Genomic DNA, 26,495 nt, shown 5'->3' on the forward strand with positions numbered 1-26,495 from the left:
AGGTTGAGACGTCAAGACGTTGTGGTGTTTTCCTCAAGCTGCTTTCAGTCAGACATGTCTGCTGTATTAGCTGCTCAACACTTAATAGCAGCAATGGTTATCCTAAATCTGTGTTTCAATGTTCATTAGACCTGACATGCTATACATGAGGGGGTAGGCCGAGAGGCCGCAAGCATACGACACAGGGAACACACACACACACACAGATGGGGGGGGGGGGGGGAGTAGTGAACTAACTCTCTAATCTGCCTGTATGAAAGAAAAAAGGGGAGAGAAAATCAAGTCTGCTGTGCTGTGGAGTGCCAGAGGAGGGGGAGTCAGTAATTACACAGGGAGTGACGAGGGGCGGGAGAGGGTGGGGGGGGGGGGGAGATGTCAGGCAGTTAAAAACGGGGCCAGAGACGGACGGAGATAGGGAGGACATGACGAAGGGAGAAGAAAAGAGAGAGAAAAGAAGAGAGGAGAAGGAACAGAGAGGAGCTCAACAGGTCGTCGCCTGAATGTTTCCTGCGCCACTGGACCTGCTGGACTAGTAAAGTTAATTTGCATGTGCATCTTCTCAGAGCAGGAGACCACATGCCCGTTTGTACGTGTTGCAGTTGACGAGTTTGGCTTTTTTGGACATTCATGCGAGGCATCGTCGGAGGATGGGAGCCCCTCGCCTCTCTCTCGCGCTCTTCCTCCTCCTCTCCTCTCCCGTGCAGGCCCAGTGGTGGAGGTTCTTCTGGGCGAACCCTAAAACAAGCAACAGCTCTGCTCCTCCCTCCATACTTCCTTCCATCCCTTCTACATTCATCACCTCTCTGGGCCGTCCCGGCACCCCAGAGACAACCGAGTGGGTGGCGGTGATGGATGAAGGGGTGACCAAGGAGGCCCCGGCGGGCAGCACTCTGGCGGAGGGTTTGCTTCTGACCCCTACGCCCAGCCCAGGGGCGTCCATCCTCGGCCGCAGCACTGCAGAACCCGGCCTGCTGCGTCCGGAGGGGCACGTGGGCGGAGACAGCAAAACCAGGGCCCAATACAAAGCACTGAAACACTGGAAGAGCGGTGAGTGTTAATGGGGATGCTGATGAGGAGAGGCTTTTAAATAAAGGGTAGTTTTAAGGGACACGATGTCTGCAAGCGACCATAACTATAGGTAGAATGTGTACATGAGTTGCAAGCAGTTCAATCAGAAAGCCTCTGATGTAAACTAATCAGTATTTCATTAGGAAAATAAGTTTGTTCATTTGCGTAGTAGGAATGTTTTCCTATCGTATTCATCATCTCCAAAGTTGGGAACTGACTGGATTAGACTATTCTGTAACAACACAATCACACAACCTGCCCAGGCAAGGGCCAGTTTGCAGAAAAGAACATATACATATCCTTTAACTTGTTCCCATCGATACATTTCTGTTGTCTACTTGGAGGCAGCAGAAAGTAAACCCAACGAAGCACCTTATAAACTATATATACACACACATATATATAAACAAAGCAACACCTGATGAATGTAAATACCTCAAGTGGCGCTCTATGATGACTTTGCCACTATAAGCAACTCACCTCTGCAGGACACGTAGGGATTTGATCCATTGTAAATGTGAACATATTGACCCAAGACACTGTCACATTGTCATAAATGCTGTCTGTATCTGCAAAGAAAAAGAGCTTTTAACGGTCAAGCAGGTCATGTTGCTGCGTCAACACATGATTCAAGAGAAAGTGCATGAGCTTTTTAACCATCAATCCAGCTTATTTACCAACCTCAGATAAGTCATCAGGGCATCATGTCACACAAATGGGAACAAAAGTAGTTATTTCTGCAGCGTGTGTTGGTAATGTGACACAGTACCCCGATGTGCTCCGCATTAAATCCGTGGGCAGCGGGAAGCCTTTTGTGTGTCGCAACAGGGTCAAGGTGGGTTTAAAAGGTCAAAGCTATAGGGGAGGTGTTGTTAATATTGGTCTTGTAAGTCCCCGCAAGCTGATCAAGCTGATCAAGCTTCCATGCGGCCAACATGACGAGGATTAGATTCAGGAGGAGGGAGTTAGTGTGGAAAAATGTGACGCGAAATGACTTGGTGATCAAGTGATCAGGTGATTAGCGGACTGTTTGATTTGATGCAACGGGCTGACAGACCAATACAGTTTGAAGCCTGACTGACCACCGGGCTGTCGTATGAAGAGTCTGCCTCAAGAACGAGCCAGTGAGAACCGGATGTACCGAAGTGCCGAATCCATTGAGTGATCAGTAGATCCAAACATATTGATCAGAAATATGTTTTTACAAGATGTTTATGTGAAATCTTTTTCATGACAATGTAACTGAAGTCAAAGTGGATACTCTTAAAACCATATAACACGGTGTCATTAGAGGGGAATTAGACCACCAGCCTTTCATAGGCCTGTGTGTGTGTGTGTGTGTGTGTGTGTGTGTGTGTGTGTGTGTGTGCGTGCGTGCGTGCGTGCGTGCGTGTGTATGTGCCTCTAGTAGTGAAAAGCATTTTTTACTCAAGGATTGCACTTATCTCCGGTTGCTTTAGGTTTTGTACTTAACTTGAGGACTTCCATCACATCTACTATTACTTTCACTTAGCGGAATAAGATTTTACGCACAACATTGTCAATCGTGGAGCATTTCAGGTAAATATGCTCAGTAAATGTTAAGAAACATTAGACTCACAGTACCTTTGTAACATGTTCGTTCTGCCATGAATTTGGACTTTCACTTGAATTGATGCATTTTGATGTGTTGGCATTGTTAAAACATATTTTTTGGGCCATTCTGGGACAGTGGGACAAGTTACAGAATGCTGCATTAATAGATCTTGTAAAGTTGATGTGATTTAACCGTTGTCTATTTCAGGCTTCTAGTCGGAGCAACGTGCATTCAATTGGAGTTGTGTTTGACTCTCCTTTGAGCTCTGGTCTGTTCTGCACCCACACGGGGGAAACATATGACTCAAGAGACGTTAAATGATCCAAAATGTCCACCAGCTCGTGGCAAAGCGTCACACTTTCTTTGCTGTCATGGCCGTTGAATTCCTGATCGATTCTGATATATTTATTAACAAATGATTAATGGAAAGCTGAAAGAACAGATATGATATATTTGAACTTTTTCCCCCACTAAACTTTCCTACAGGTAACTCTACTGCTTTAAACGCTTTGTAGTTTTTCTTCATTTTTATTTGTTTTACAAAATCAGGAGGTCGGCCTCAAACAAGACTAGATTATTAGAGATTTGGAGTTACAAACCCATATATTCCCCCCCTTGCTTTTTCTGGCCAACGTGGACCTTGATAACTCTTCACAGCAGGAACATGGTCATGGATCTGTGTCTTGAGATGGCAGCCATCCAAGTCATGACCGCTAATCTCCACCAGGTCGCTGCTGCTGCTGCCAAGTCCTTCTCCAACGCGCTCCAACGGCAACACGGCGGCCGCTACATTTTCAAACTTGTGTCCCTCAGGTTGCAGGAATGACAAGTCAAACTCCTGTAGACGCCGGCCAATCGGACAGCACGCCGGTTGCATCATGTTCCTTTTCAGTCCTTACGAACAACGAATGACTTTTCATCTGGACTGGACTTTTTCTTTTTTGCGTGAGCGCATTTGGTTTGTCCACCTGGTTGCGACGTGAAACGTGTAAATGTGCAGAGCTTCACTTCTAGGGCGTGATTGGCGCGCCAGAAACCAAAAGCCCTCACACACACGCACACACACACACACACACACACACACACACACACACAGACGCACTCACGCACACAGACGCACACACACACAGACGCACACACACACACACACACACACTCCTTTAACCCTCTAATCAGGTACGCTTCCAGTTGGTCGGACGAACCAATTAGAGACCCCCAAATGTCGACCTGTCTGTTCTGGTCTGGGGTTTGTGCGTTTGCGTGGGCAAGATGTGTGTTTGATGTGTGCCCAATGCATACAAAATGCATTTCCATATGTGCGTGTGTGTGTGTGTGTGTGACAGAGATATATGTAGTAGGAGGGATCCTGGCTGGAATGCTGAAGGTGAGAGTCAGTCGCCACAGGAGACGGACTCCTTAGTGAGGGGAATCAGGGGAATGTGAAGCCATCTCTTCACTTACACACCGAATACTCCTAATTGCCGGCCATAGTGTGTGCACTTCTGTTTTCTGAGGATTATGTCCATGCGCGGCAGAGCAGTGAGGCGTGGGCAGAGTCCGGATCAAATCAAGTCAAATTAAAGATGTCAAGATGATTCCCGGGAGCCTCTCTTCTCTGTCTCGTGGACTTAGCAACGCACAGGTAGCAGACGAAAAGGGAGCCGGTTCCCACTGACGTCAGCTGGAGCGGCTGCTGTGCATCTCGGGATTACAGTTCACTCATGGGTGGATGTTTGGGTCAACAAAAGAAGGGGGGGGGGGAAAGATGTGTATCTGTTACTCCTTCATTGTTCATTGTTTCCAACATATGGTTGTCTGTGTGTGCGTCAGAGCGAGGCTCAGGAGGTCACCTGGACCTGACGGAGTTGATTGGCGTTCCCCTCCCTCCCTCTGTCTCCTTCGCCCCCGGCTACGAGGGCCTGCCGGCCTACAGCTTCGGGCCCAACGCCAACATCGGCCGCCTCACCAAGACCTTCGTGCCAGGCTCCTTCTACAGGGACTTCGCCATCATCGCCACGGTGTGAAGCGCAGTTCAATACAATAAACTATATTGAAATTTGATTGCGTGCTGCATTTAAAGCCATGGTAACCCTTTTTATTATGATTAAATATGGCATTTAAAAAGTTAAAAGTACGGAAGCCCGAGAGGGACATGATTCACGCATCTTTTTTATGTTGTTATCCCGAGATCACAAGCTTTGTTGTCTCGAGATGATGAGAGAAATGAGGTAAATGTGTTCAAGCCGATTCCGCTGACAGAGACGGACTCACAATGAGGTGTTAATAAAAATACTTAAGTTAGATATTCTAATATATTCAGAAGAAGTATAAAACATGTGTCCCTCATGAATTAAAAAGAAAATAAATGATAAATTTAAAAAACTTTACTCTTTGACTACATCAAGCATAGAAAAAGCCACATATTAGCTGAGGTGCCATGTCTTCTGCCTTGGCTCCAGGTGCGTCCGGCCACTCACAGGGGAGGCGTCCTCTTCGCCATCACGGACGCCCGTCAGAAGGTGGTGGAGCTGGGTCTGGCCCTCACTCCGGTGCGCGGCGGCCTCCAGAGCATCTTACTGTACTACACTGACAGGGAGCAGGCCTCCCACAGCCACAAGGCCGCGACCTTCAGTGTCCCGGACATGACCGACCAGTGGACACGGTTCACGGTGACGATTACCTTCTGCACATGACAGACATTCAGCTATTACAGACAATTGTGTCCAATATTTTCATGCTCAATCTCAATGAAGAAAACCTCAAATGTGTTGTATTTGTACTCTTTGCATTTTATTCTTTTATTCACAGTCGAATAGGCCTAGGTACTCAACATTTATCATGTTGCCTATGGAGACACGCCTATGCAACATGTCTATCATGTTGCATAGGCTGAGATATTAAGCAAAAGAAGCATGTTCACATTAGCAGTTTTCAAATATACAACGACAAAAACACAATTTTATTGACAACCATGAGATTTTCCATGACAAAACGAGACATCGAGTAACTGCATGCATCCCGCCCATCAGGTGGTGGTGGAGCACGAAGAGGTGCGTCTCTACATGGACTGCGGCGAGGCCGAGAGGACCACTTTCCATCGGAGGCCTGACAGTCTCAACTTCTCGCACAACTCGGGCGTCTTCGTAGCCAATGCGGGCAGCACGGGGCTCGACAAGTTTGTGGTAAGCGACTAAAGATCCTCTGAACGTAGTGGGGGCGTCTTTTGGAGGTCAAGGAGTTTTACTCTGCAGAAAGGGCTAAGGAGAGCGGGAAAGAATAAAGAATGAGGCTTGTGTCAATATCAGTGTGTATGAGGTTGGCCTCAGGTTGTGTGTGTGTGTGTGTGTGTGTGTGTGTGTGTGTGTGTGTTCTGGCCTCTCATTACCATGTAACAGAATCTGTTCTCAGTCTGTCTCCTCTGCAAGCTTTCCAGCATCCAGCCTGTACAAGTTGTGTACAAGATATTTTTGCAAAAATATTGCCAATTTCACTTTTAGCAGATAAAATGTGAGTGTGAAAGTTTTCAACATTACTTATTTTAAATGTATGGGGTTGTAGGTATTGAAGTGCCAGACAAGCACCTGAAAATGAACAAAAATTAATTGATGATACAGCAAATACATTTTTTGTGCGTTCTTTTATGAATCTCTGTGAACCTGTGGGCAGCAAAACTACTGGATTGGGGTTGAGAAAAACATCGTAGTTTGGGTTAAACTTACATACGTGGCGATTATTAAATATGTACATTGTGTCACTAAGTCAGTTAAACAAAGTCTTTGTGACTCCGCCTCCCTGAGTGGACTTCATAGCACTTCACCTGAGGCAGCCCTGCTCATGCGTAGGTGGGTCATGTACTAAATTGAAGCGCTAACAGTGAGAGAGAACAGCGGAAAGACATCACCTCTCCCATCCTCTGCCGAGTGGCAGTGATACACTTTGAAATGAATAAAATAAAAAATGATACACAAACAGACAATCAGCTGAGTGCTTAATTGTCACGTCTACATTGCCTCCACTTGTTTACATAGGTTGTAAATTAAATCATTATTCTGCAACTCATGGACTACTTTTCATCATATTTACTGAAATTTGTTTGGGGGTGGGGGAACAACGTCTTCTTGAAACGTAAGAACTGGAACTTATGACCTGGAGAGTAATAGTAATACCAGTGATGGTGCCTCTAACCCCAATATAGTGCTGACAGAGCACTGTGAGACCAAGGTGCACAAACTTATGTTGACCAACTTCCTAAAGTCCACACGCATTCAATGCGTCCACATTGGGGGACGCGGGGTCAAAATGTCATGACTGCCTTGAGTGCAACTCCCTGAGTTTCCCCTGGAGCATGTTTTACTCTCCAAAGCAATAGAAGATCAGAGAGAGAGGGAGAGAGAGGGGGGAAGTAAGAAGGGAGGAAAGGCCAGAGATGGAGATGGGAGGATGAGAGGATGGGACAGGGGGGAGTAAGTGGATGGCAGATGAGGAGTATGAGACGTCAACAAGGCTTAGTTGTGGTCAGATCAAGGTCTTGACTCTGGCCTTTGAGTCTGCTGCCATGTCAGTATGAGACTGTCGTAGGTTCAACTCAAAGCAGTGCTCCAGGTGGGCGCACTGCTTTGAGTTTAACGACTACAACTCCTCTCTTCACACTGACATTATCACCTGAATTTCTCTCCGGTCCGTTTTCCACCCATCGACGCTCACAGAGGACAAATGCAAGCAGCGGGTCCCTTGTTGCCATGGTGAGGCCGACGTCCCCGCTTCATGCTGCTTTGTTCGCCGTGAGCCTGACTTTCTGAACGGGGTACCCCGAGCATGACGACGGAATAAGTGTGCGCTCAGCAGCAGACGTGAAATATCTGGGTCACTGTGTGTGTGTGTGTGTGTGTGTGTGTGTGTGTGTGTGTGTGTGTGTGTGTGTGTGTGTGTGTGTGTGTGTTTGTGTGTGTGTGTGTGCGTGTCTTTTTTGTTGTTGTTTTTTTTAATTGCCATTTGACATATTCTCCAACACTAACCACATTGAGGTTTGTTACTTTGTGGCAGAAAACACATTTTCTCCAGAACGTTTGTGTCAGTACCTTGTGATCAGCAGTGTTGTACTTCATGCTGTACAGCAGGTCGGCTTTGTGAGTCTTATGTTGAGTTAGTGTGTTGATCAGGGCTCTGGAGGCTCGTAATGATGATCAACATTCTGAAATAAAAGTGAAAGTCTGACTCCTGTAACGTCGCTTTTTGCAGCACTCGAACATAACTTTTCCTGAGTTGTTGCACCTGTGTAATCCATCTCAGGTGTTTAGACTAGTTAGTTAGTTAGTTAGTTAGTTATCTAATCCTTCTTTTTTAAATTTCTTTTTTTCAGGGATCCATTCAGCAGCTGGTGATAAAAGATGATCCCAAAGCAGCTGAGGAGCAGTGTGAAGACGATGATCCTTATGTGAGGAACATACACACACACACACACACACGCACACAAACACACACACACACACACACACAAACACAAACACACACTTTCAGGAAATCACTATTTAGGTTAAAAACAGGAGTGTCAACAGTACCCTCTAGTGGTCAAAGGACCAAAGAAAACGTAGTTGCTGAGGATTTGACCTCTTCCCCAACGAGTGTTGAAATTATGTAATTAGCTGTGTTCTGACAACTGTATTCCCTGCCCTTTGTAAGCACAAAGGAAGTACTTTATACTTTATAAGATTAAGTTGCCCCGCGATGGACTGGCGACTCGTCCACGGTGAACCCCGCCTTCGCCCATTGACAGCTGGGATCGGCTCCAGCGCCCAGCGACCGTAAAACCAGATGAGCGGTTCAGATAATGGAATGATTAAAGTTAGTATGAGGAACCTTTAACCTCACCTCAGCAAGCAGATGGACTTTTCAGGAGAGAAAAGCCCAAATCGAATATTTTCAGTTGAACGTCCTTTTCTTCTGTCATTGTTTGGTTAATTCTCTTGTTTGTAACAATATGTATAACTGGCAAAACCTCGGTCATTGGTTGAGATAATGTTTTTGGTTTTTCTGTTGTTGCTGTGAGCTTGTTTATGTAAACCAATGCATGATGTGATGTTGGTCAAAGGCCTCGGGGTACACCAGTGGAGATGACGGTCTAGACGACAGAGAGGAGGAGCTGATGAAGAAAACTCATGAGAGAAAACATGGCGGTGCACAGGTAAGCTGTGGCGCTTCCAGGTTGGGATTTGGTTGTCCTCTGCATATATAATCATATCTCAAAACAGTTGTAGAGCAGGGCTCTGAATGCTGTAATGGCAGTTGCTGAAATATGCTGATCATCAAAAAGTTGTCTTTATGTGTGTGTGTGTGTGTGTGTGTGTGTGTGTGTGTGTGTGTGTGTGTGTGTGTGTGTGTGTGTGTGTGTGCGTGTGCGTGTGTGTGCCAGCATGTTGTGTTCTTTGCTGTGTGTGATGCACTACCCCACTTCTTATCATCCGCACCCTAAAACAACACTCCTCCGTGAGTGTGTGTGTGTGTGTGTGTGTGTGTGTGTGTGTGTGTGTGAGTGTGTGTGTGTGTGTGTGTGTGTGTGTTTCTACTCTGTTCCGGTCCCAACTTTTATTCTCCCTCAGCCAAGGAAGTCAGCCTGACCCCAAACGTCCCGTAATCAGCATTGACTTTGAAGCTTCAAAGGAAACGGTCCCTCAGAAGCTGAATAACTGTTAGCAGATATAAGTCTTGATGGAAGTCCGGAGACCTTCATGGGCAACAGTGCCGACAAATAGTTGAATCAAATCGGAGGTTTTCAGTTCCCTTGACTAACAATGTCTCACTCTAACAAAAAGAATCATTTTTGATATCGTCTTCTTGTTTTCCCGAAAGGAGGCGGAAGACAGCGTTCCAGTAAGAGCTCCGCCCACTGAGGCTCCGGAGGTGGAGCTTGAGTACTCCGGTCACCAGACCTCAACAGAGGCCAATGAAGAAATCCTGATCAAGGGTCAGAATGAACCTTGATGTACTGTCTTTAATGTAACCGCCATGACAGCCTCTGGAGCCTTCGAGGTACTTCAGTACCAGTTTACTGCTGGCCCTAACCGGGCCAGTCATGGCCTCTGAGCTGAGGGAGAAGCGGGCGTTTGATCCCGGGACGAGCGTGACTAACGTGGGTTGGGGAAATGAAAAGAGTATTTCTACGTCCTTCATTCTCAACCTCTCTCTGAGGATGTTTACTGCACCAATGTCTTGCCACTAACTGTACTGTGATGTTCATGTGAATATGTGAGCGATGCCAAATGAACAAAAGAAAAGAACACGTTTAAATTATGATCAAGCAACCTAAAATATGCACATAGTCCCCTTTCTGATCGGAACAGATGAGAAAATGTATTAGAGCAGCAACACTGATGATGTCACATCCTGTGCACAGGGCCGCACCAGACGGAGGAGCCGGGGGAGAGGTCAGGAGAGGTGAGTTCAGACGTGAACCTTCTCACCAATCTTTCTCTTTCCTACTTCCATTGTTGTCCATGTGGTCTCCTCCCGCTAACTGGATTTCATTTGACTGTGCAGGGTCATATCAGACATGGGTCAAAGGGAGAGCGTGGAGAGCCCGGACTCAGAGGCCCGACTGGCCCGCCCGGCCGCCCAGCGTCCAGCCCTCAGCCCGGGCCAAGAGGCACCCAGGGACCACCAGGAGCCCCGGGACTGTCAGGGAGAGATGGACAGCGGGTGTGTGTCTGTTTGTGTGTGTGCATGTGTGTGTGTGTGTCTTCTAAAGATTCAGTACTGATCTAAATCTCTCTCTCCTCCCTCCCTCTCTCCCTATCCTCCTCGCTCCCTCTCTCTCTCTCTCTCTCTCTCTCTCTCTCTCTCTCTCTCTCTCTCTCTCTCTCCCTCTCTCTCTCTCTACCTTCATAGGGAAGCAAGGGGGATAAAGGAGATCCAGTGAGTCATCTTTCTCTTCTTCTGTCTCCTTTGCTGTGATTTAAATATTAAATATCACACACTACCAGATATAGATATATATGAATATATATTTATCCATGTGTTTTCCCCTCCAGGGTCAGAGAGGATCTCAAGGCTTTACAGGTTTGGGTGGAGAAGCCGGACCTAAAGGAGAGAAGGTAGAGCTCACCAGTTGCAACTGATGACTGATTACAAGTGGACTCCTGATTTAAAATCCCTGTACCTGCATGTCTCCGAACGCACCGTAAAAGACAGACTGTTGCATTCCCTCTCTACAGGGAGACCGAGGAGTTGGTCTACCAGGTCCTCCTGGCCTCCCTGGGACTCCTGGACCCCCCAGGTCCCGCAGTGTGCCCGTGAGTGTCGCAGTAAATGCAGACGAGGGTTAAGCCTAGTCCGAGTGAGAAGTATAACGCGTGTCGTTGTGTTACAGTATGGAGCAGATGCCCTGGGCTCTGGGTTTGAAGACCTGGACAGTGAAGCTGACCTCATCAGGGTGAGAGAGAGGCAGCAGAGGAGCAACGGGATAGTCGGAGTTGAGCTTAATTTGTACTTTGGAAATAATCAATCATATCTTTCCACCAGGGTCACCCCGGTCTACCGGGGCCTCCGGGACCTCCCGGTCCCCCGGGAGCCCTGTCATTATCGGACACAGGGGAAGGCCTCTCTTCAGGGCACACTGGACCCCCCGGGCCCCCCGGCAGAGACGGGCTCCCAGGAAAAGCAGGAATACCAGTAAGTCACCCGCATGAGAGACAAACTGCAGATACACAGAGGACCTGCAGACCGCTGGGTTTGTCTTCATTGCAAACAACCGGCCATGTTTCATGAATTCATTCTTCATATAGAGTCACGCAGAAGCACTCATGACTACGATGATATGACATTACGTTCCTCCTACGCACTGGTCCTTTTTAAGAACACAGTTTTAAAACCTATTGATTGTTGGAAATGCTGTTTCAAACAAATGAGCTACTGCGACGTGGAAATAAATGGAGGGAAGACTCTGAATACTTGATCAAACACTTTTAAATAGTTCCAGCACAGTGTTGACTATACATGTCTTTTGTCTTTCAGTGTTGAGCATCTATCAGGTGTCAAATTACGAAATAAATACAGACCAAAGACATGAAGATGCCATCAAAGCATAAGAAGAAGCTGAGCTCTAAAATATGTTCAGATTTGCTTTTCAATTCCGTTACTGACATGTTGCCTAACCTTTTACTTGTTGTTGTGTTCCTCTGTATCATCATGGTGTACTGTCTTCCTCTACCTTCCCCTCCAATTCAAATTCCCCTTCAGTTTGCTTTCAAATCATAATGTAGCAGTGGCGGGCCGTGGGTTTCAGACCTAGGCCTTCAATGAGTGCCGTATAGTCCACATCATGGGCGGACAGGGGGGGAAAGAGTGTCCCTGGAGTTACTGTCACAGACCGAAACCACTCGATAAACGGCACGTTCATACAGTCCACCATGTGTGGACCCACTCCACAGCAGACACCCGACCCGCGGAGCCGTTACCCGCCGGAGTCCACGCGGTCTCCCCGGCATTATAAATTCTGGCATTCAGAGAAGGCTTAGAAGGCCCTGACGGCCCGCCACTGTATTGTAGTGATCCATATCTGTGTGTCACGGCCAATGACCAGTCTGTCTTTCATTCTGGGTTCTCCCTCTTACCTCTGTGTGCCCCCATTGTCCCCTCTGTATTTTCTCCATTTCTTCCTTTCTTCATCTCCTCCACCAAATCTGTATTCCCCACTGTGTTTCAGATGTTTGATGAGGATTGGTTTAGTGGTTCTGGGCCCGATGGTTCAGGTTTGAGCTCGGGGATCTCCTATGACCTCGGCTCTGGTTTCAGCTCCGGGTTCAGTCCCGAGTCCAGCTTTGCCTCTGGTTCTGGGCTTGACTTTGGGTCTGCTTGGGGTTCGGGCGAGGTATACATTTTCCCGGTTTGCTCGGTGATACCAGCAAACAATAAAAGGCAGCGTTCCGGTCAAACACCTGAGTATTGAGGAAGCAACACTCTGAGACGACAATCTGTCTTATAATAATCTTATCGGAGACAATCACGGCGCTTTATTGTGCTTTTATCTCGTGAAACCAATCACAGCCGGGACGTTGGCTCACTTCCCCAATACTCAGGACAATGATCGTACATTATCTCCAACCATGTTGTCTTATCTGCTGGCTGGCTGCCACAGCGGGTTTTTATATTTAACTTAGCTGGTGTGTATGTGTGTGTGTGTGTGCGTGTGTGTGTGTGTGTGTGTGTGTGTGTGTGAGAGTGTGTGTCACTGCTTTCTTTGCCCCTTTATTAATTCCTCCTGGCAGCCAATGTTACTGCTTACTGTATGAGCTGCTTTGTCAAGCTTTAGTTCACTTGCTTCCAGTTCAAATGTCATTTCCACATTAATCTTTTCAGCATGAAGCGCAACTTTTTACTAGAAATGAACTGAAGGGAAGTGAACTCAAACACGTCTTGTAACCTCGGCTTGAGCTGCCACATTGCCTTTTGTTTCATACGACATGGTAAAGGAACGAATCTGCCTTTTTGAGGATCTGGTTGTTTTTTTTCTTCTCTTTTTGCATATTGCTATATCTCGGCTCTTCTCAGTCAATGCAAAGCACCAAGGTACACTGATGTGCTCCGAGTTCACTCAAAGCAGTAGACTAAATTCGGACAGTTTATCACTTAAACTCAATTTATTACTTACAAAAAAATCTGATACTCTGATTTATTTATTTATAACTTATTTGTTTAATTCTGCAATATAACATTAAGAGAAAGCTACATGCTTCACATAATTACATCAAACATTGAAAATAATTGCAACACAGTGTTGTTCGTCTTTCAGTTTGGCATCCCGTTGGAATGTTTGTTTTTCCTGAGTCCATTGGGATAAAATATTAATCCTCATGAATATGCACGGATGAATTAGTCAATACTTATCCTGAATTTGATTAAAGTGTTCAACGGGCAGGTTTATCTCCATATTCAGTCCCCATCTCGTAGTTGGGTTCGAGTTTAGACTCTTATTAGAAATCTATTGAGCCACGCGTTAGCAGCCAATGAGTCAGTGTGCCTTGGAATTTAGTGTTTCACTGAAAAAGTCTGCAGCCTTTGGTACACCATGTTGTTATTTTATACAAATAAATGTGCAGAGACATTGGTGTACTTTGGTCTGATGCTGCTTTGTTAAAGGAATAACTTTCCTAACGTTCCTGTTAAGTGATGAGAAAACAGACAATGACATCATCCTTGCCTTTCACGATCGCTGACTCCACTGCCTCATGTTACTTTTGAGCTGAATGCAGAAAACCAACGGTTTCCACCTCGAGGGAGATAATCTGGACTTTTTGTGATAATTTGTGATAATGAAATGAGGATATATATATATATATATATATATATATATATATATATATATATATATATATATATAGACACTGGCGTTGGCCTCACGAGACTGTGACTGCAACCATTTAACGGTGATTTAACACTGTGTGAGCGTAATGTATTGAGGTTGGTGCTCTTGTAATGAATCAAAGAAACGTCGGCATGGATGATCTTATCACTTCAGGAAACTGACTTGTGACTGGTATTCCTTTAGACTGACAGGCTGTCACCTTTTGGAATGGCTCAATGAACAGCTAAGCATCACATGTGTTATTTCAGCATATTTTCTCTGACTCATCACTTTTTCTTGTTCGTCTGCCTCTACTCGTGTCTCTCTGTGTTCGCGTGTCCAGGGTCCAGCAGGAAAAGATGGGGATCCAGGTCTACCAGGAGCTGTGGGAGAGAAGGTATGGATCCTCAAGATGGATTGAGTTCTGCTTCTGGCAGCTCAGTGGACTCTAAGTCACGTAGTCCTGGTCATCACCTTTTTCACCTGCTAACACTTCTTTCTTTATTCCCTCTGAATATCCTCAGGGTGACAAAGGGTTATCTGGGCCACACGGACCAAAGGTAATATACAACTTAAGTATAATGTATCTACTACCCACCATGTGCTTGTGTGCATTTCTATTTTGTTATCAAAATACAGTTTCTGGGAGTTAGTTAGTCACTGTTGACCACGCAGCGTTTCCTTTTTTTAAAATTATCTGCAGGGTGAATGTGGGTCTGAAGGTTCAGCAGGGTCTCCAGGGCCCCGAGGGCCAAGTGGTCCACAGGGGAAGAGAGGCCCATCGGGTCCCCCGGGGCCGCCTGGCCCACCGGGAACCAAATTCTTTGTCGAGGTGACCCACTTTCATACAAAAAGATCCACACACACGTATCACTGGAGCTATTTTAATGAATGAGGATCAGTCAGCGCAATGTGTAACACCAGACTGTGTTTTGGTTTTCAGGATATGGAAGGATCTGGGAAGAGTGACATGCTCATTGGAGCTGGAGTCAGAGGCCCACAGGTCAGTGCAAGAGTGTGTGTGTGTGTGTGTGTGTTTATATAGACTGTACACAATGTTTCATATTCGGGGAATTCTTTTTTTCTTTCTAGGGTACCCCCGGCCCACCTGGCCCGAAGGGTACCAAGGTAATATTTTGAACAGCAAATGATACTTAATGTAGGATCGCTCTGTTAGTGGTGTTGCCACTTGTCATTGCTCCTCCGTGCTCAGTGGTTGAAGCTCCATCATGTCTTCTGTAGGGTGAGGACGGAGCCACAGGTGCTCCAGGGCTCTCTGTCAGGGTAAGATCATCCTGAAGGGCAATGGAAATGGTGCTATTTCCTGAGTCTTTCCATGCTTTATCAATGAGCCGTACTTTTTGAAAAGTAGTTATCATCATTTATGGATTAAGTACATAGTAGTTAGATTTAAAGCTCACAAAGAAACAAACCACATTTTATGTTAAACATGTAACAGTGAAGTCATTCAGCTCTGTGCTACCTTTGTGTTACTCTGTCCATGCTATGTGTGAATCCAGGGTGAGTCTGGGGACCCGGGACCCGAGGGTCTTCAAGGTCCTGCTGGACTACCAGGCGCTCGGGTAAGTAGCGGGTGTTTCTGTAACAAATGTGTTGATGATGTAACGGATGTGAACGGAAACACCCAAACATGTCTTGAATGTAGCCAGGAAGTTAGCTGAAGTGTAGTAGTAGCTCACTAGCTTCTTCTGAGCTAATTATGATGTTCTAATTTGGTCGATAACTCCTGAAGTTAAATCAGTTCCAGTCTGAAAGGTGTGATGGTTTCTAGATGACGTGAGCAACACATATACATATATATATATATATATATCTTTTTTTTCCTTTATAGGGGGCCAAAGGAGAAAAGGGCCATCAAGGACCTAAGGTAGGCCTGCCTTAATATGTGGATTACGTGATGCCTGTGCTGTCTGCACAGTTTGCTCCACCTTTTTCTATATGACGCTCAATATTTCGATGCTATGATCTATATTTTTTAGAACCGCTATGAATCAAATAACAATGTGAAAAAGAAAGTGATGAAGTAAAAAAGGGGTCACTGGTGGGGATGATGAACCTACAAAGAATTTTCACTTGAGTGTGCCGCTCCCTTCCGCTTCATGGAGCTTCATAGTGAGTTTCAGCTCATTGAATTAGCGATTACCGATCCACAGGTTTACCTTTCTGGTTCACATTGTACACTTCCTGTGCGGCACCGGGCAGCAGACGAACACAGTTTGCCACAATCTAGTGAACATAAGGGAGATTTCAGCAGCTGAAAAGCCAGATATTTCTATCAGAAGTTGGTAGCGACCAAAAACGGATCGCCAGGTGGCCCATACTAAACTCCAAATTAATACTTCAAATGAATGGTAACGAGCAACAGTCTGCTAACAAGTTCTACGCATCAACTTACAAGTGATTGAAATGTCAAAATGTCATCGTAGGTTTAAGTAAAACCTCCTTGTTGGTTGTGTCATCGGGTTCAAATTCCTGTCTGCTGCTGCCTTTTAGATGATCTACCCTTTTATTCACATTTCTATTTAAATAAACAGACTTTATGTTTTGGGTCCTGAAGGGTGATTGTGGCGTTGATGGACTCAGTGTCGTAGGACCACCTGGCCCTCCTGGAGCTCCCGGACCTTTCATCAATCTGTCGGACGTACGTGTGCAAATCTCTGAACATGTGCACTGCTGAAAGTGGCCACGTTTACTCATTCCATAGTTCCTTCACAGCTGCTGCTCAATGTGACGGACGGGGTCTTCAACTTCACAGAGATCAGAGGACCACCGGGCCCCGTGGTGCGTAGCACTGAGCTCTTAAGCTCAATGTCTCCTGCCAATGTTTAACTGTGAACCAACAACAGCTGATAATGAGGCCAGAAGGAGTGAGATGGATGTAACAGAAAGATGGACATACTGTAGATGTGCCAATGCCTTATGCAGCGGCACCAATGCATTTTTGAAGCGCTTCGGCTGCAGTTGTGCGATGCTGCTTATGTGAGCATACCGCTCTTTGGCTTTGTGAAAAGAAAGAAAAATATCATTAACCCAGCATACTGCTTTAGCTTGCATCTGTGTATTTTTGTCTGCGCATGCATGCTTATGTGTGTGTTTGTTTGTGTGTGTGCGTTTTGTCGGCGTGTTGCAGGGCCCTGAAGGCTTGGCTGGCAGAGCTGGATTTCCTGTAAGAGCATTTCACAACACTTCTTTGTGCTGAGCAATTTGTGTGATTGTTCCCTAAAATGTTCCTTATTTTTGCAGTTGATGAGTGAATATAAGTTATTTGAAAACAATGTAACATTTCTTTTTTTTGTGTGTGCTTTTGCTGTCTTTGGGCTCAACAGGGTAGGTATATTTTTGTCTCAGATCGGTATCTTTTCCTTTAAGTTTTCTTAGCCCTTCACAAATCCAAGACCCATGGTTGTTTTTTCATGGTAATGGTCCCGTACTTGTACAGCGCTTTTCTAGTCTTCCGACCACGCAAAGCGCTTTAACACTACATGACATCATTCACCCACTGATGGGAGGAGCTGCCATGCAAGCTGCCACACACATCAGGACTATCTAACATTCAAGGCGCAGCTACGGGAGCAATCTAGGGTTAAGTGTCTTGCTCAAGGACACATCGACATGGCCTAGCGGAGTCGGAGATCGAACCGCCGATTGAACCGCTGATTGAAGGACCACCTTGATGGCCACTGAGCAACAGTTGCCCACATATCAAACTCTAGAATTTACAAAGCTCCACTGCCTTACTTTTAAAATGTTACCACCGTCACTAAACGTCCCGGGTCACTCACTGCTCTCTGATCATTCCCCAGGGCCCCAGGGGACCAAAGGGAGACCTCGGCCCTGCCGGGGTCCAGGGACCAGCAGGGTTTAAGGTGAGAACTCGACAGGATGTGGAATATAAAACAAATAAATGTCGAGGATCTTTAAACATGTAACGTTTGAGACAAGTAGCCCACAGAGTATATCCAGGAAAATATATGAAATAATAAAACTTTTTGTTTCTTTGCACTAACAGGGAGAGAAGGGAGAGCCGGGGGTGACCATTGCTGCTGACGGATCCCTCTTATCAGCGCCAAAGGGCCCCCAGGGGCACAAAGGCATCAAGGTACCAGACAAGTGACCCCTTTACCCCTTTAAGAATCGACCATACCTCACCCAGAGGAGAATGTGAAGAGTGGATGTCAATATTTCTTGCAAACTGGTCTGAAGTTGATGCATTAGCAGAGCAGCAATTGTCTGGATGTCTTGTTTGTACCCCCTCGCCCTCCTGCCACGTAGAACATAGAGTCAAAGTTATATTTTTCTTCTTGTAATGTACCTTCATTGCCAGTTCTGCTGATTGTAACACAAAACACCAAAACACAAAACCGAGCCCCATCAAAGTCAATAGAGCTTCCGGAAGACGTGAACGGGGGCCAAATCTGGGGTTTTGTGAAGCTTAACCTCGGGTTCTTCTGGAGACACAACTGGTTCAAACAAACGCAGCTGGAGGACCGAGCCGTCTTCGAAGACATGCGGTCATTGATATAAACCTAACGCCACGTCGTTGTAATTTGCAGGGTGACCGGGGGTTCCCTGGAGCTGCCGGACTTCAGGTGAGTTTGAATGTTGAATAGAACATGACTATCTAACTCATATTTGTCATAATTGTTGTTTACGTCACTGTGTTTCTGTTCATTTCAGGGCCCAATAGGACCATCTGGACAAAAAGGAGAATATGGATTCCCGGGTCGTCCAGTGAGTACTGAGTATTAGTTGTATATTCGTCTGGAAATGAGAATTGTATTTACAGTCTATTTAGCTGCTGGTACCAAAAACTACCAAAAATCATGACCAGCATATTAGAAAATGGATCTTTTTTATTTTATTTCACCTATTCATAAAAAGGTGCTTTTGTCACTCATTACCTGTGATGAGGATTCTCAAAATGAAGATTGTCCATCAAAATAACAAAAGAGCATTAAATGGCTAGCAGGAAGATGAGTGAGAACTCTGTGGGCCCAGCGCCTTCTTCGTCTTTTACAAATACTCAAATGTGTTTCTCTCTTCCTCTTGCTGTAGGGACGATCTGGAATGCCTGGGAGGAAAGGTGACAGAGGAGATGTTAACAGCATACCGGTAAGAGCGAGAGGAAAGGAAGTAAAAAGATTCTATCGATAATGCATTTGAGGAATTGAGACAGATGTGTACAGATACCGATTTTTGTCAACAAGATTATCACAGATTGTTAGTTTTCACTTCACTTCGAAACTGTTTGGCTGTCTGATAAAGAAACTGGGCACTGGCACTAATGTGATATAATTCTCTCTCTCAGGGCCCTCCTGGTCCTCCGGGCCCTCCCGGTCAACCAGGAAGAGTCATTGGGCTCAAAGGAGTAAGTTTCCATCTGTGGAATCTATTTATTTCTCTCATTTGTTATTTTCAGTTGACTGACAATATTTAAAAGGCTTGTTTCACAGACAGATGTCGGGCATAACAAAAAAAACATTTTAAATGGCAGAAACATATATTTTCTTTAATAAATGCATTATAATATAACAGGGTTGGCTTCCATTGAACATCACTGAACCTCAAGCGAACATGTGGATATGAACTAGAATTTTAAAAATGATGACGTCGGTTCCAATTTTCAAGGAGAGATTGACACATTTATCTGCAGGCTATTGCAATAACTAAAATACTTAAGTCTCATAAATCTCATGAAAGTTTTGGTTTTGTCACAAAACGCCCTGTGATGAATTGGAGGCTTGTTGCTTTGTGACTTTTTCTTCTTGCCTGAAACCATGTCTGTGAAGCTCATGACTCATTGAGTCTGACTACGCTGCTCTTCTTTGGATTCTAAAGACAGTGTTTCCGGTGCGCCCCCGACCGCACTGCAAAAAGGGACGAGTAAGTTGGAGTCGGACCACCCGATTGGTCCGTTTCACCTTGAAACCTGTTGGTGTGTGGGTGCAGCAGCATGGCAGCTCTCTGGTCCGCTTTATTCTCTCCTCTCCTCCCCTCCCGGCTCTCCAGCTGTCCTAATGATCCTTAAAAAGAACGATTAAATGTCTCTTGGTCCATTTCACCGGCGTTAACATTCCAACAGGTTGTACCTCGATATGTGTTTTACTACCACGACACCTATTTGGGGTTGGAGTACTTGATATGAATTAAAGGTGCATTCGCCATCTGTAAATTTGATGCTCCCCTGTTCATTAACACTCTGACTTTCTGTGTGTTAAATCTAATCAACCACGCCGAATGTTAACGACGGGTGTTGAAGGTGTGGGGGGGCTTTCCTCGTCTGTCCTTACCGTCCTCATCATCCTCATCATCCTCATCATCCTGGTAAAGAGGAAGCTGAGTGAACCCATGATAGGGAGGAGAAACGATGAGGATATTACTCTCTGCTCATCAGAGCTGGTGATCCCTTCTCAGTTCAATCAATTCAAAGACGGTTTTTATAAAGGCTGTAATATGTAGACCATGACAGGCTCAATGCAACTGACTGTAATTGTAACTGACATTACAACTGGAGTCTCTATATTCTCTCGGTGCTGGGTTCGTGGGTTCTGCTTGAAGGGCTTTCTGTGGCCTCTGTAGTAAACAGGTAAACTGGTGAAAGGCAGTGTGGGGGTGATACACACAGAGGTTTACGGTGTGGTGACGGGCTCCTCCATGCATGTGTGACCATCTCTAAACCTTCACCTGACTGATGAGTGTGAGGGAAATCACAATCCTGACACGATAAGGATGAAAAAGGAACAGTGTGTAGCATAAAAGGGGATCTATTGTCAGAAATGGAATACAATACTAGTAAGTATGTTTTCTTCAGTGTATTATCACCTGATAATAAGAGTTGCTCTGTAAGGAGTTTCACGTTTCCCTGTTGGCCGCTATAACTCTCTGACACATTTCATGGCTTTTCAGTTGGTTGCAATCTGCAACCTCGCTACTAGATGCTGCCAAAATCACACACACTGCAACTACGACAGCAGGTGATAGATGGATGGATGGATGGATAGATGCTTTATCTATCTATCTAACGATTTATTAATCCCCAAAGGGAAATTTGTTGGCGTAGTAGAGCCTTACACTTTACAGACACAAAATAAACACACAAGATTAAATATAAAACAACAGGGATGAAAGATTTATACAAAAATGAATTATATATGAATGCAATTTTATTAAAGTAAAACAGAAATAGCTTGTTTTTTGAAACACTTCCAAGTCACTGAGTGAATTTTATCCGGTTTAATTGTAAACAGGAGTTTATGGCTTCTTCAATACATATAATTAATTGAGTAAATTAAGTAAAAAATAAAAAAAAACATACGGCAGAGTCCTTGACAGTAACTGACTGTAAAACGCATTCGCCCATGAATCTGTTTATACACTTTGTCATTTAATTACTGATTTGTTTGATGGAAACAACCTGATTTAACCCTGTGTTCCCCAAGCTTTTTTAATTTAACCACCAGAGCCAAGAGAGGGTTGTACGTGCTGCTGTCTCAAGCATGCAGCCCCTGTGTTTAACAGCTGTTTTCATGACCAGTTTGAATCCCAGCTATGTGTTCAGCAGTCTGTACATTATCTACATGTGCACATGCAGGCACTGGCATGTGATGTTAATGTGTGTGTGTGTGTGTGTGTGTGTGTGTGTGTGTGTGTGTGTGTGTGTGTGTGTGTGTGTGTGTGGGTGCAGGATGCAGTGACAGTGGGAGATGCAGGCGGGTCTAAAGGAGATAAAGGAGATGTAGGAATAGCTGGAGAGCCGGGCACACCTGGTAAGCCCTCTGTAACAGACATCTCATTGATTGCATTTGACGTTCTCTCTCACCTCATACTTGGGTCTCATAGGGAGGAGGGAAGAGGATATATCCATATATATATGTAAATATATATGTAAATATATATATATATATATACATATATAAAAGCAATAAGGGACGAGAGGCAGTACTGTATCGTCAATAATGCAATAATGTACTGTTCAAAGGTATTGTTAGGCCCGACGCTCAACAACACCCTTGAAAAGTACATTATTGACGATACAGTACTGCCTCTCGTCCCTTATTGCTTCAATTTATAACTTATATAACTGCTGGAGTTTTAGTATATAATTTACGCCTCTTCACTTTTCTTCTCAGCACCCGCGTTTCCAGATGGAATCGTGGTAAGTAGTGAGTCATCGTGCAGCGTAGATCAAACAGGACAAAAACTGCACAGGTCCAATCCCAAACTGATTTACCGCTGACTGATAATCCCAAAGAAAACGGCACATTCTTTGAGAGGCATTGTTGACGATGACATAATCTTCTTCGTCGGGTTTGTTTCTTTTGAATCTCTCAGGGCGCTCGAGGTGATCAGGGATACCAAGGTCAGAAGGGAGAGAAGGGTGACGGGGGTCTGCCGGGTCCTCCAGGACTGCCCGGGAGGTCAGGTCTTGTGGTAAGATACTAAGATATTATAGAAGTACTCAAGTATTGAAAAGATGATTTGTAATCAATGCGTCTGATCACAGCAGAGTCCTCAGCGTTGCGGTCGCTGAGAGTTCGGTGCCGTTGGATACCTTCGAGTCCCACGCGCTGAATGACAGGTCGGTCTCTATGTTCCTGCAGGGTCCCAAAGGCGAGTCCATCGTTGGCCCTTCAGGACCGGTCGGTCCCGTGGGTCAACCTGGAGCCCCTGGGTTTGGACGATCCGGTCCCCGAGGGCCCCCTGGCCCTGCTGGACCTCCAGGAATTGCACCTGCATATGGATCAGGTACGATGTGGACCCCAGCTTATATCAATACGACGTATAGACCTCATTCAATCTGTCCGCTGAATGTGTTCCTGATGTGTCGTTATCAGGCGCCAGTATCCCCGGCCCTCCTGGGCCTCCCGGCCCAACGGGGTCTCCTGGAAATGCCAACCCTGTAAGCTTTTGGCCGTTGAGCAAGGCACTTTCACATCGATCTGCTTTAACTTGTGCATTTAAAGAAATATACAGTATATTCTAACATGTTATGATGTCCATAAGTTCATGATTTGTTGACACTTATTCTCATAGAGGAGAGACGTTGAGAAAAAAAACTTTTTTTACTGGTTCCTCATTCAGGTGACGAGCTATAAGACGAGCCACGCTCTGAGCAGAGAGAGTCAGCGGGCGGCGGAGGGAACCCTGGCCTACGTGTCTGAGAAGGGAGGAGAGCTGTACATCAGAGCACGCAACGGCTGGCGGAAGATCCAGGTGTGTAGCGCGGAGGGAAGTGGCCGTGACCTCGTGACCCCGTGACCCCGTCGTCAGCATGAGATCATATCGCTTAACCGTACTCCTCCTCTTTCAGCTCGGGGAGTTGATCCAATCCGGACCGTCCACCTCGGCCAAGTCTCAGTCCCTCAGCAGACCTGGAGACTTGAGCAGACCGCACAGGAGCCAGAGCCACAGCCAAGTACACACACGCACACAAACTCCACAGACAGACAGACAGACACACACACGCACACAAACCCCACAGATCTATGCCATGCTGCTGCACCCACTAAAACTATCTTTTTTTTCAGTGAATGACGCTTTCTTAATGTCAATTTTGGAGACTTGTGTGAATCGTCCGTTCCGAGGTCCCGCCCCCCCGAATCATCTTCAATGTGTGACAAATATTACAGGAGACGTCCGCATTAGACGGGCAGCTTCGGAAAACACAGCTCGCAGCAACTTTTAACATGTTCCGCCTTAAAAGAACCTTGTTTATCAAGAGTGCATTTATATTTCTTGTAAAAATAATACATATGCCATAAGGTGGCATGTCCTAACAAAGCAGGCTACACCATAGCCTTTTGGAATTTCCTATTTATTGAAGCACATTTTAGCTTGGAGCTTCGTCAGATGGTTGTATTATATTTAGACGTGGCAAATATATATATACATATATATATATATATATATATATATATATATATATATATATATATATATATATATATATATATACATGTATGGAAACTCTTTTAACCCTATCTTTACATTCATAACTACTTTAAAACAGCCTCTAACTCTTAACTCCTGCTTTTGTTGAACAGGAGCTTCAAGAAGGCAGCAGAGGATATCAGCCCATCTATAACGTGCTACCGCAGACCTTCAACGCTGTACCTGGGGTGAGCGTCAAACACACACACACACACACACACACACACACACACACACACACACACACACACACATGCACACACTTGCACACACCCTCCTACACATGCATAAGGCCGCGCGGGGCCAAATCTCTAGTGTCCATTTTGGACCGAGTTCTCCTCGTCTCTGTTCCCTTATCCGCTGCTCCTCCCTCTCCCAGCTGCACCTGGTCGCGCTGAACGCCCCGCTGAAAGGCGACATGCGTGGCATCCGGGGGGCGGACTTCCAGTGTTACCAGCAGGCCCGCTCCATGGGGCTCACCAGCACCTACAGGGCCTTCTTGTCCTCACACCTCCAGGACCTTTCCACAATCGTGAGGAAGGCGGACCGCACCAGCATGCCCGTGGTGAACCTCAGGGTGAGGAGACGTTTCTGTCTACATTTCCACTTTCATTTTAAAGATGGCACAGAGACATCCTAAGGACAAATGGAGGCAGGTCAATGCTGTTTCATTGTTTCAGACCTTTTAATAGCTTTTATTAACTAAAGTTAAAGGAATAGTTTGGATTCTTGATGAAAACAAAAGACATTAAATATAGTAGACTATATAAAAAAAAGTCTAGTATGTCATAAAGAAAGGTCATAATACAGCATGCGTTTAAAATATTTTTGATCATTAAACATGTCTTTATTGTTTTTTTAATGACTTTATTTCACATTAAAAACAGTAACTTTAACTTAATTTTTAAGGAGCCCCTATTTTCTTTATGCCCCATCATTAAGATATTGAGGGCAATATAAATGTTCTGCCAAATATATATTTATTGAATTTCCTACACTTTAGGATGTGGTATGTATTGCCTGTAGTAGATACAGATACAGTCCCACTGAACCCTCAGAATACACGGCATGTTTATGTTTGCTGTTGGCATCTTGAGACGTATCCATGCCTGCCCTCCGTCTCCTCTCAGGGGGAAGTGTTGTTCAGTAGTTGGATGTCCATCTTCTCTGGGAACGGCGGCTCGTTTAACCCTTCCACACCCATCTACTCCTTTGACGGGCGCAACGTGATGTCTGACTCGGCCTGGTGAGTGACAGCATGTGGGCCCTCAGTGAGCAAGAGTACAGGAAACTGTTTGTTTGACAATACGCTCAGCGTAGTACTTAGCGTAGTGCGTTGGCACGTCAGCCTCAATCCAGCCTTCATTTTATTTGAAATAAGAGAAGATAATGCATTTATTATTAGACTTTTCTTGCAGATTACAATTCTTTAGGTCATTATCTTTACAAATAGGGATCTTACAACTCTGTAGATTGTTGTTTAGGCTTTGAAGCGTGCATCTGGAAAAACTACAAGGCTCGAGAAGGCCTTTTTGGGGAATCTTGATCAAATTATGCTCAAATCATGCTAGATGTTTATAGTTATGATCAACAAAGGGTATAAAAGTTTTTATTTTAGGAAAAAAAACATTTTCAAAATAAAATCCATTTAATTTAACACAAGTATCAGAACTCATATGGTGTTGATACAACTACTTGAATAATGAGTACAGGGAATCACAGACTTGGGGGTTCTGGGGTGCATGAAGTTTTACCTTAAACCCCACTTCACAAAGACAGGAAGTTGGAAATGATTCAGGGTTTTCAAGCATTTTTGTCAATCTCAGGATATTCTGCCATGATTTTAGACAAAAACATCAGCAGAGTTGAAGAGTTTTGTTTTGGGGCTAACGTATCACGTTCAGATGCACAGACTGATATATCCGGTCATTTTTCAAAATAAAATATCCCCCGAACTTGTCTTTTTTTCCATTCATTCTTTGTGCGGCCTGGTATTAAGGGACCTGCTGCCCGGTACCGGTCCGCTGCCCGGTGGCTTTACAGGACTAAAAACACCAATAATCAGCATGTCCTGAGACATGTGGGAGGAGACTAGATCAGTACCACTGGAGAAGCATCCTTTTCCTCTCACTCTGATCTTCCCCAGCTCCCGTCTCGATTTAGCACAGCGGTGACGCCATGTCACCTCCCCTCATTACGTCTCTCTCCCTCTGACGCCCCCACCCCACCCCCAGGCCAGAGAAGCTGGTATGGCACGGCTCCAGCTCAGTGGGCATCCGTCAGACCACCAACTACTGCGAGGCGTGGAGGACGGCTGATGTGGCGGTGACGGGCCAGGCCGCGCTGCTGCAGACGGGACGCCTGCTGGGGCAGCACACCCGCTCCTGCTCCAGCCACTACATCGTGCTGTGTGTGGAAAACACGTATGTGGGGAACGCCCATCAGAGGAGGACCTGAGGAAACACAGAGGAAACACGCACACACACACACACACACACACACACGCACACACACAAATGTGACGCTCACCATTTGAACGAGAAACACACGCAGGCACATACAGAC

General features: G+C 45.4%; 1 protein-coding gene across 1 annotated transcript in view; it reads left to right on the forward strand.

The window, feature by feature from the left end:
• Positions 1-647: 647 nt before the first annotated feature.
• Positions 648-26,495, forward strand: part of col15a1b (collagen, type XV, alpha 1b) — a 27,486-nt gene continuing 1,638 nt past the window's right edge. Inside the window, exons 1-44 of the mRNA XM_068571602.1 lie at positions 648-1,047; positions 4,475-4,662; positions 5,104-5,313; positions 5,674-5,826; positions 8,004-8,078; positions 8,733-8,825; positions 9,494-9,605; positions 10,035-10,075; positions 10,178-10,336; positions 10,526-10,552; positions 10,669-10,731; positions 10,852-10,929; positions 11,007-11,069; positions 11,159-11,308; positions 12,342-12,506; positions 14,323-14,376; positions 14,504-14,539; positions 14,683-14,811; positions 14,923-14,982; positions 15,072-15,107; positions 15,222-15,263; positions 15,500-15,562; positions 15,832-15,867; positions 16,558-16,641; positions 16,716-16,781; positions 17,131-17,166; positions 17,804-17,866; positions 18,010-18,099; positions 18,554-18,589; positions 18,678-18,731; positions 19,056-19,112; positions 19,309-19,368; positions 19,839-19,883; positions 21,685-21,766; positions 22,130-22,155; positions 22,332-22,430; positions 22,601-22,745; positions 22,835-22,899; positions 23,082-23,213; positions 23,311-23,415; positions 24,044-24,118; positions 24,310-24,507; positions 25,061-25,176; positions 26,165-26,495. The exon at positions 26,165-26,495 is cut by the window's right edge and continues 1,638 nt beyond it. Coding sequence (XP_068427703.1) covers positions 648-1,047; positions 4,475-4,662; positions 5,104-5,313; positions 5,674-5,826; positions 8,004-8,078; positions 8,733-8,825; positions 9,494-9,605; positions 10,035-10,075; positions 10,178-10,336; positions 10,526-10,552; positions 10,669-10,731; positions 10,852-10,929; positions 11,007-11,069; positions 11,159-11,308; positions 12,342-12,506; positions 14,323-14,376; positions 14,504-14,539; positions 14,683-14,811; positions 14,923-14,982; positions 15,072-15,107; positions 15,222-15,263; positions 15,500-15,562; positions 15,832-15,867; positions 16,558-16,641; positions 16,716-16,781; positions 17,131-17,166; positions 17,804-17,866; positions 18,010-18,099; positions 18,554-18,589; positions 18,678-18,731; positions 19,056-19,112; positions 19,309-19,368; positions 19,839-19,883; positions 21,685-21,766; positions 22,130-22,155; positions 22,332-22,430; positions 22,601-22,745; positions 22,835-22,899; positions 23,082-23,213; positions 23,311-23,415; positions 24,044-24,118; positions 24,310-24,507; positions 25,061-25,176; positions 26,165-26,387 — 4,290 coding nt within the window. The 3' untranslated portion in view covers positions 26,388-26,495. The remainder of the gene's footprint in view (positions 1,048-4,474; positions 4,663-5,103; positions 5,314-5,673; positions 5,827-8,003; positions 8,079-8,732; positions 8,826-9,493; positions 9,606-10,034; positions 10,076-10,177; positions 10,337-10,525; positions 10,553-10,668; positions 10,732-10,851; positions 10,930-11,006; positions 11,070-11,158; positions 11,309-12,341; positions 12,507-14,322; positions 14,377-14,503; positions 14,540-14,682; positions 14,812-14,922; positions 14,983-15,071; positions 15,108-15,221; positions 15,264-15,499; positions 15,563-15,831; positions 15,868-16,557; positions 16,642-16,715; positions 16,782-17,130; positions 17,167-17,803; positions 17,867-18,009; positions 18,100-18,553; positions 18,590-18,677; positions 18,732-19,055; positions 19,113-19,308; positions 19,369-19,838; positions 19,884-21,684; positions 21,767-22,129; positions 22,156-22,331; positions 22,431-22,600; positions 22,746-22,834; positions 22,900-23,081; positions 23,214-23,310; positions 23,416-24,043; positions 24,119-24,309; positions 24,508-25,060; positions 25,177-26,164) is intronic.

This window comes from Clinocottus analis, unplaced genomic scaffold, assembly GCF_023055335.1.
Source record: "Clinocottus analis isolate CAN_PGR_092001 unplaced genomic scaffold, fCliAna1.0.p SCAF_11, whole genome shotgun sequence".
In the NCBI taxonomy this organism is placed as follows: domain Eukaryota; kingdom Metazoa; phylum Chordata; class Actinopteri; order Perciformes; family Cottidae; genus Clinocottus; species Clinocottus analis.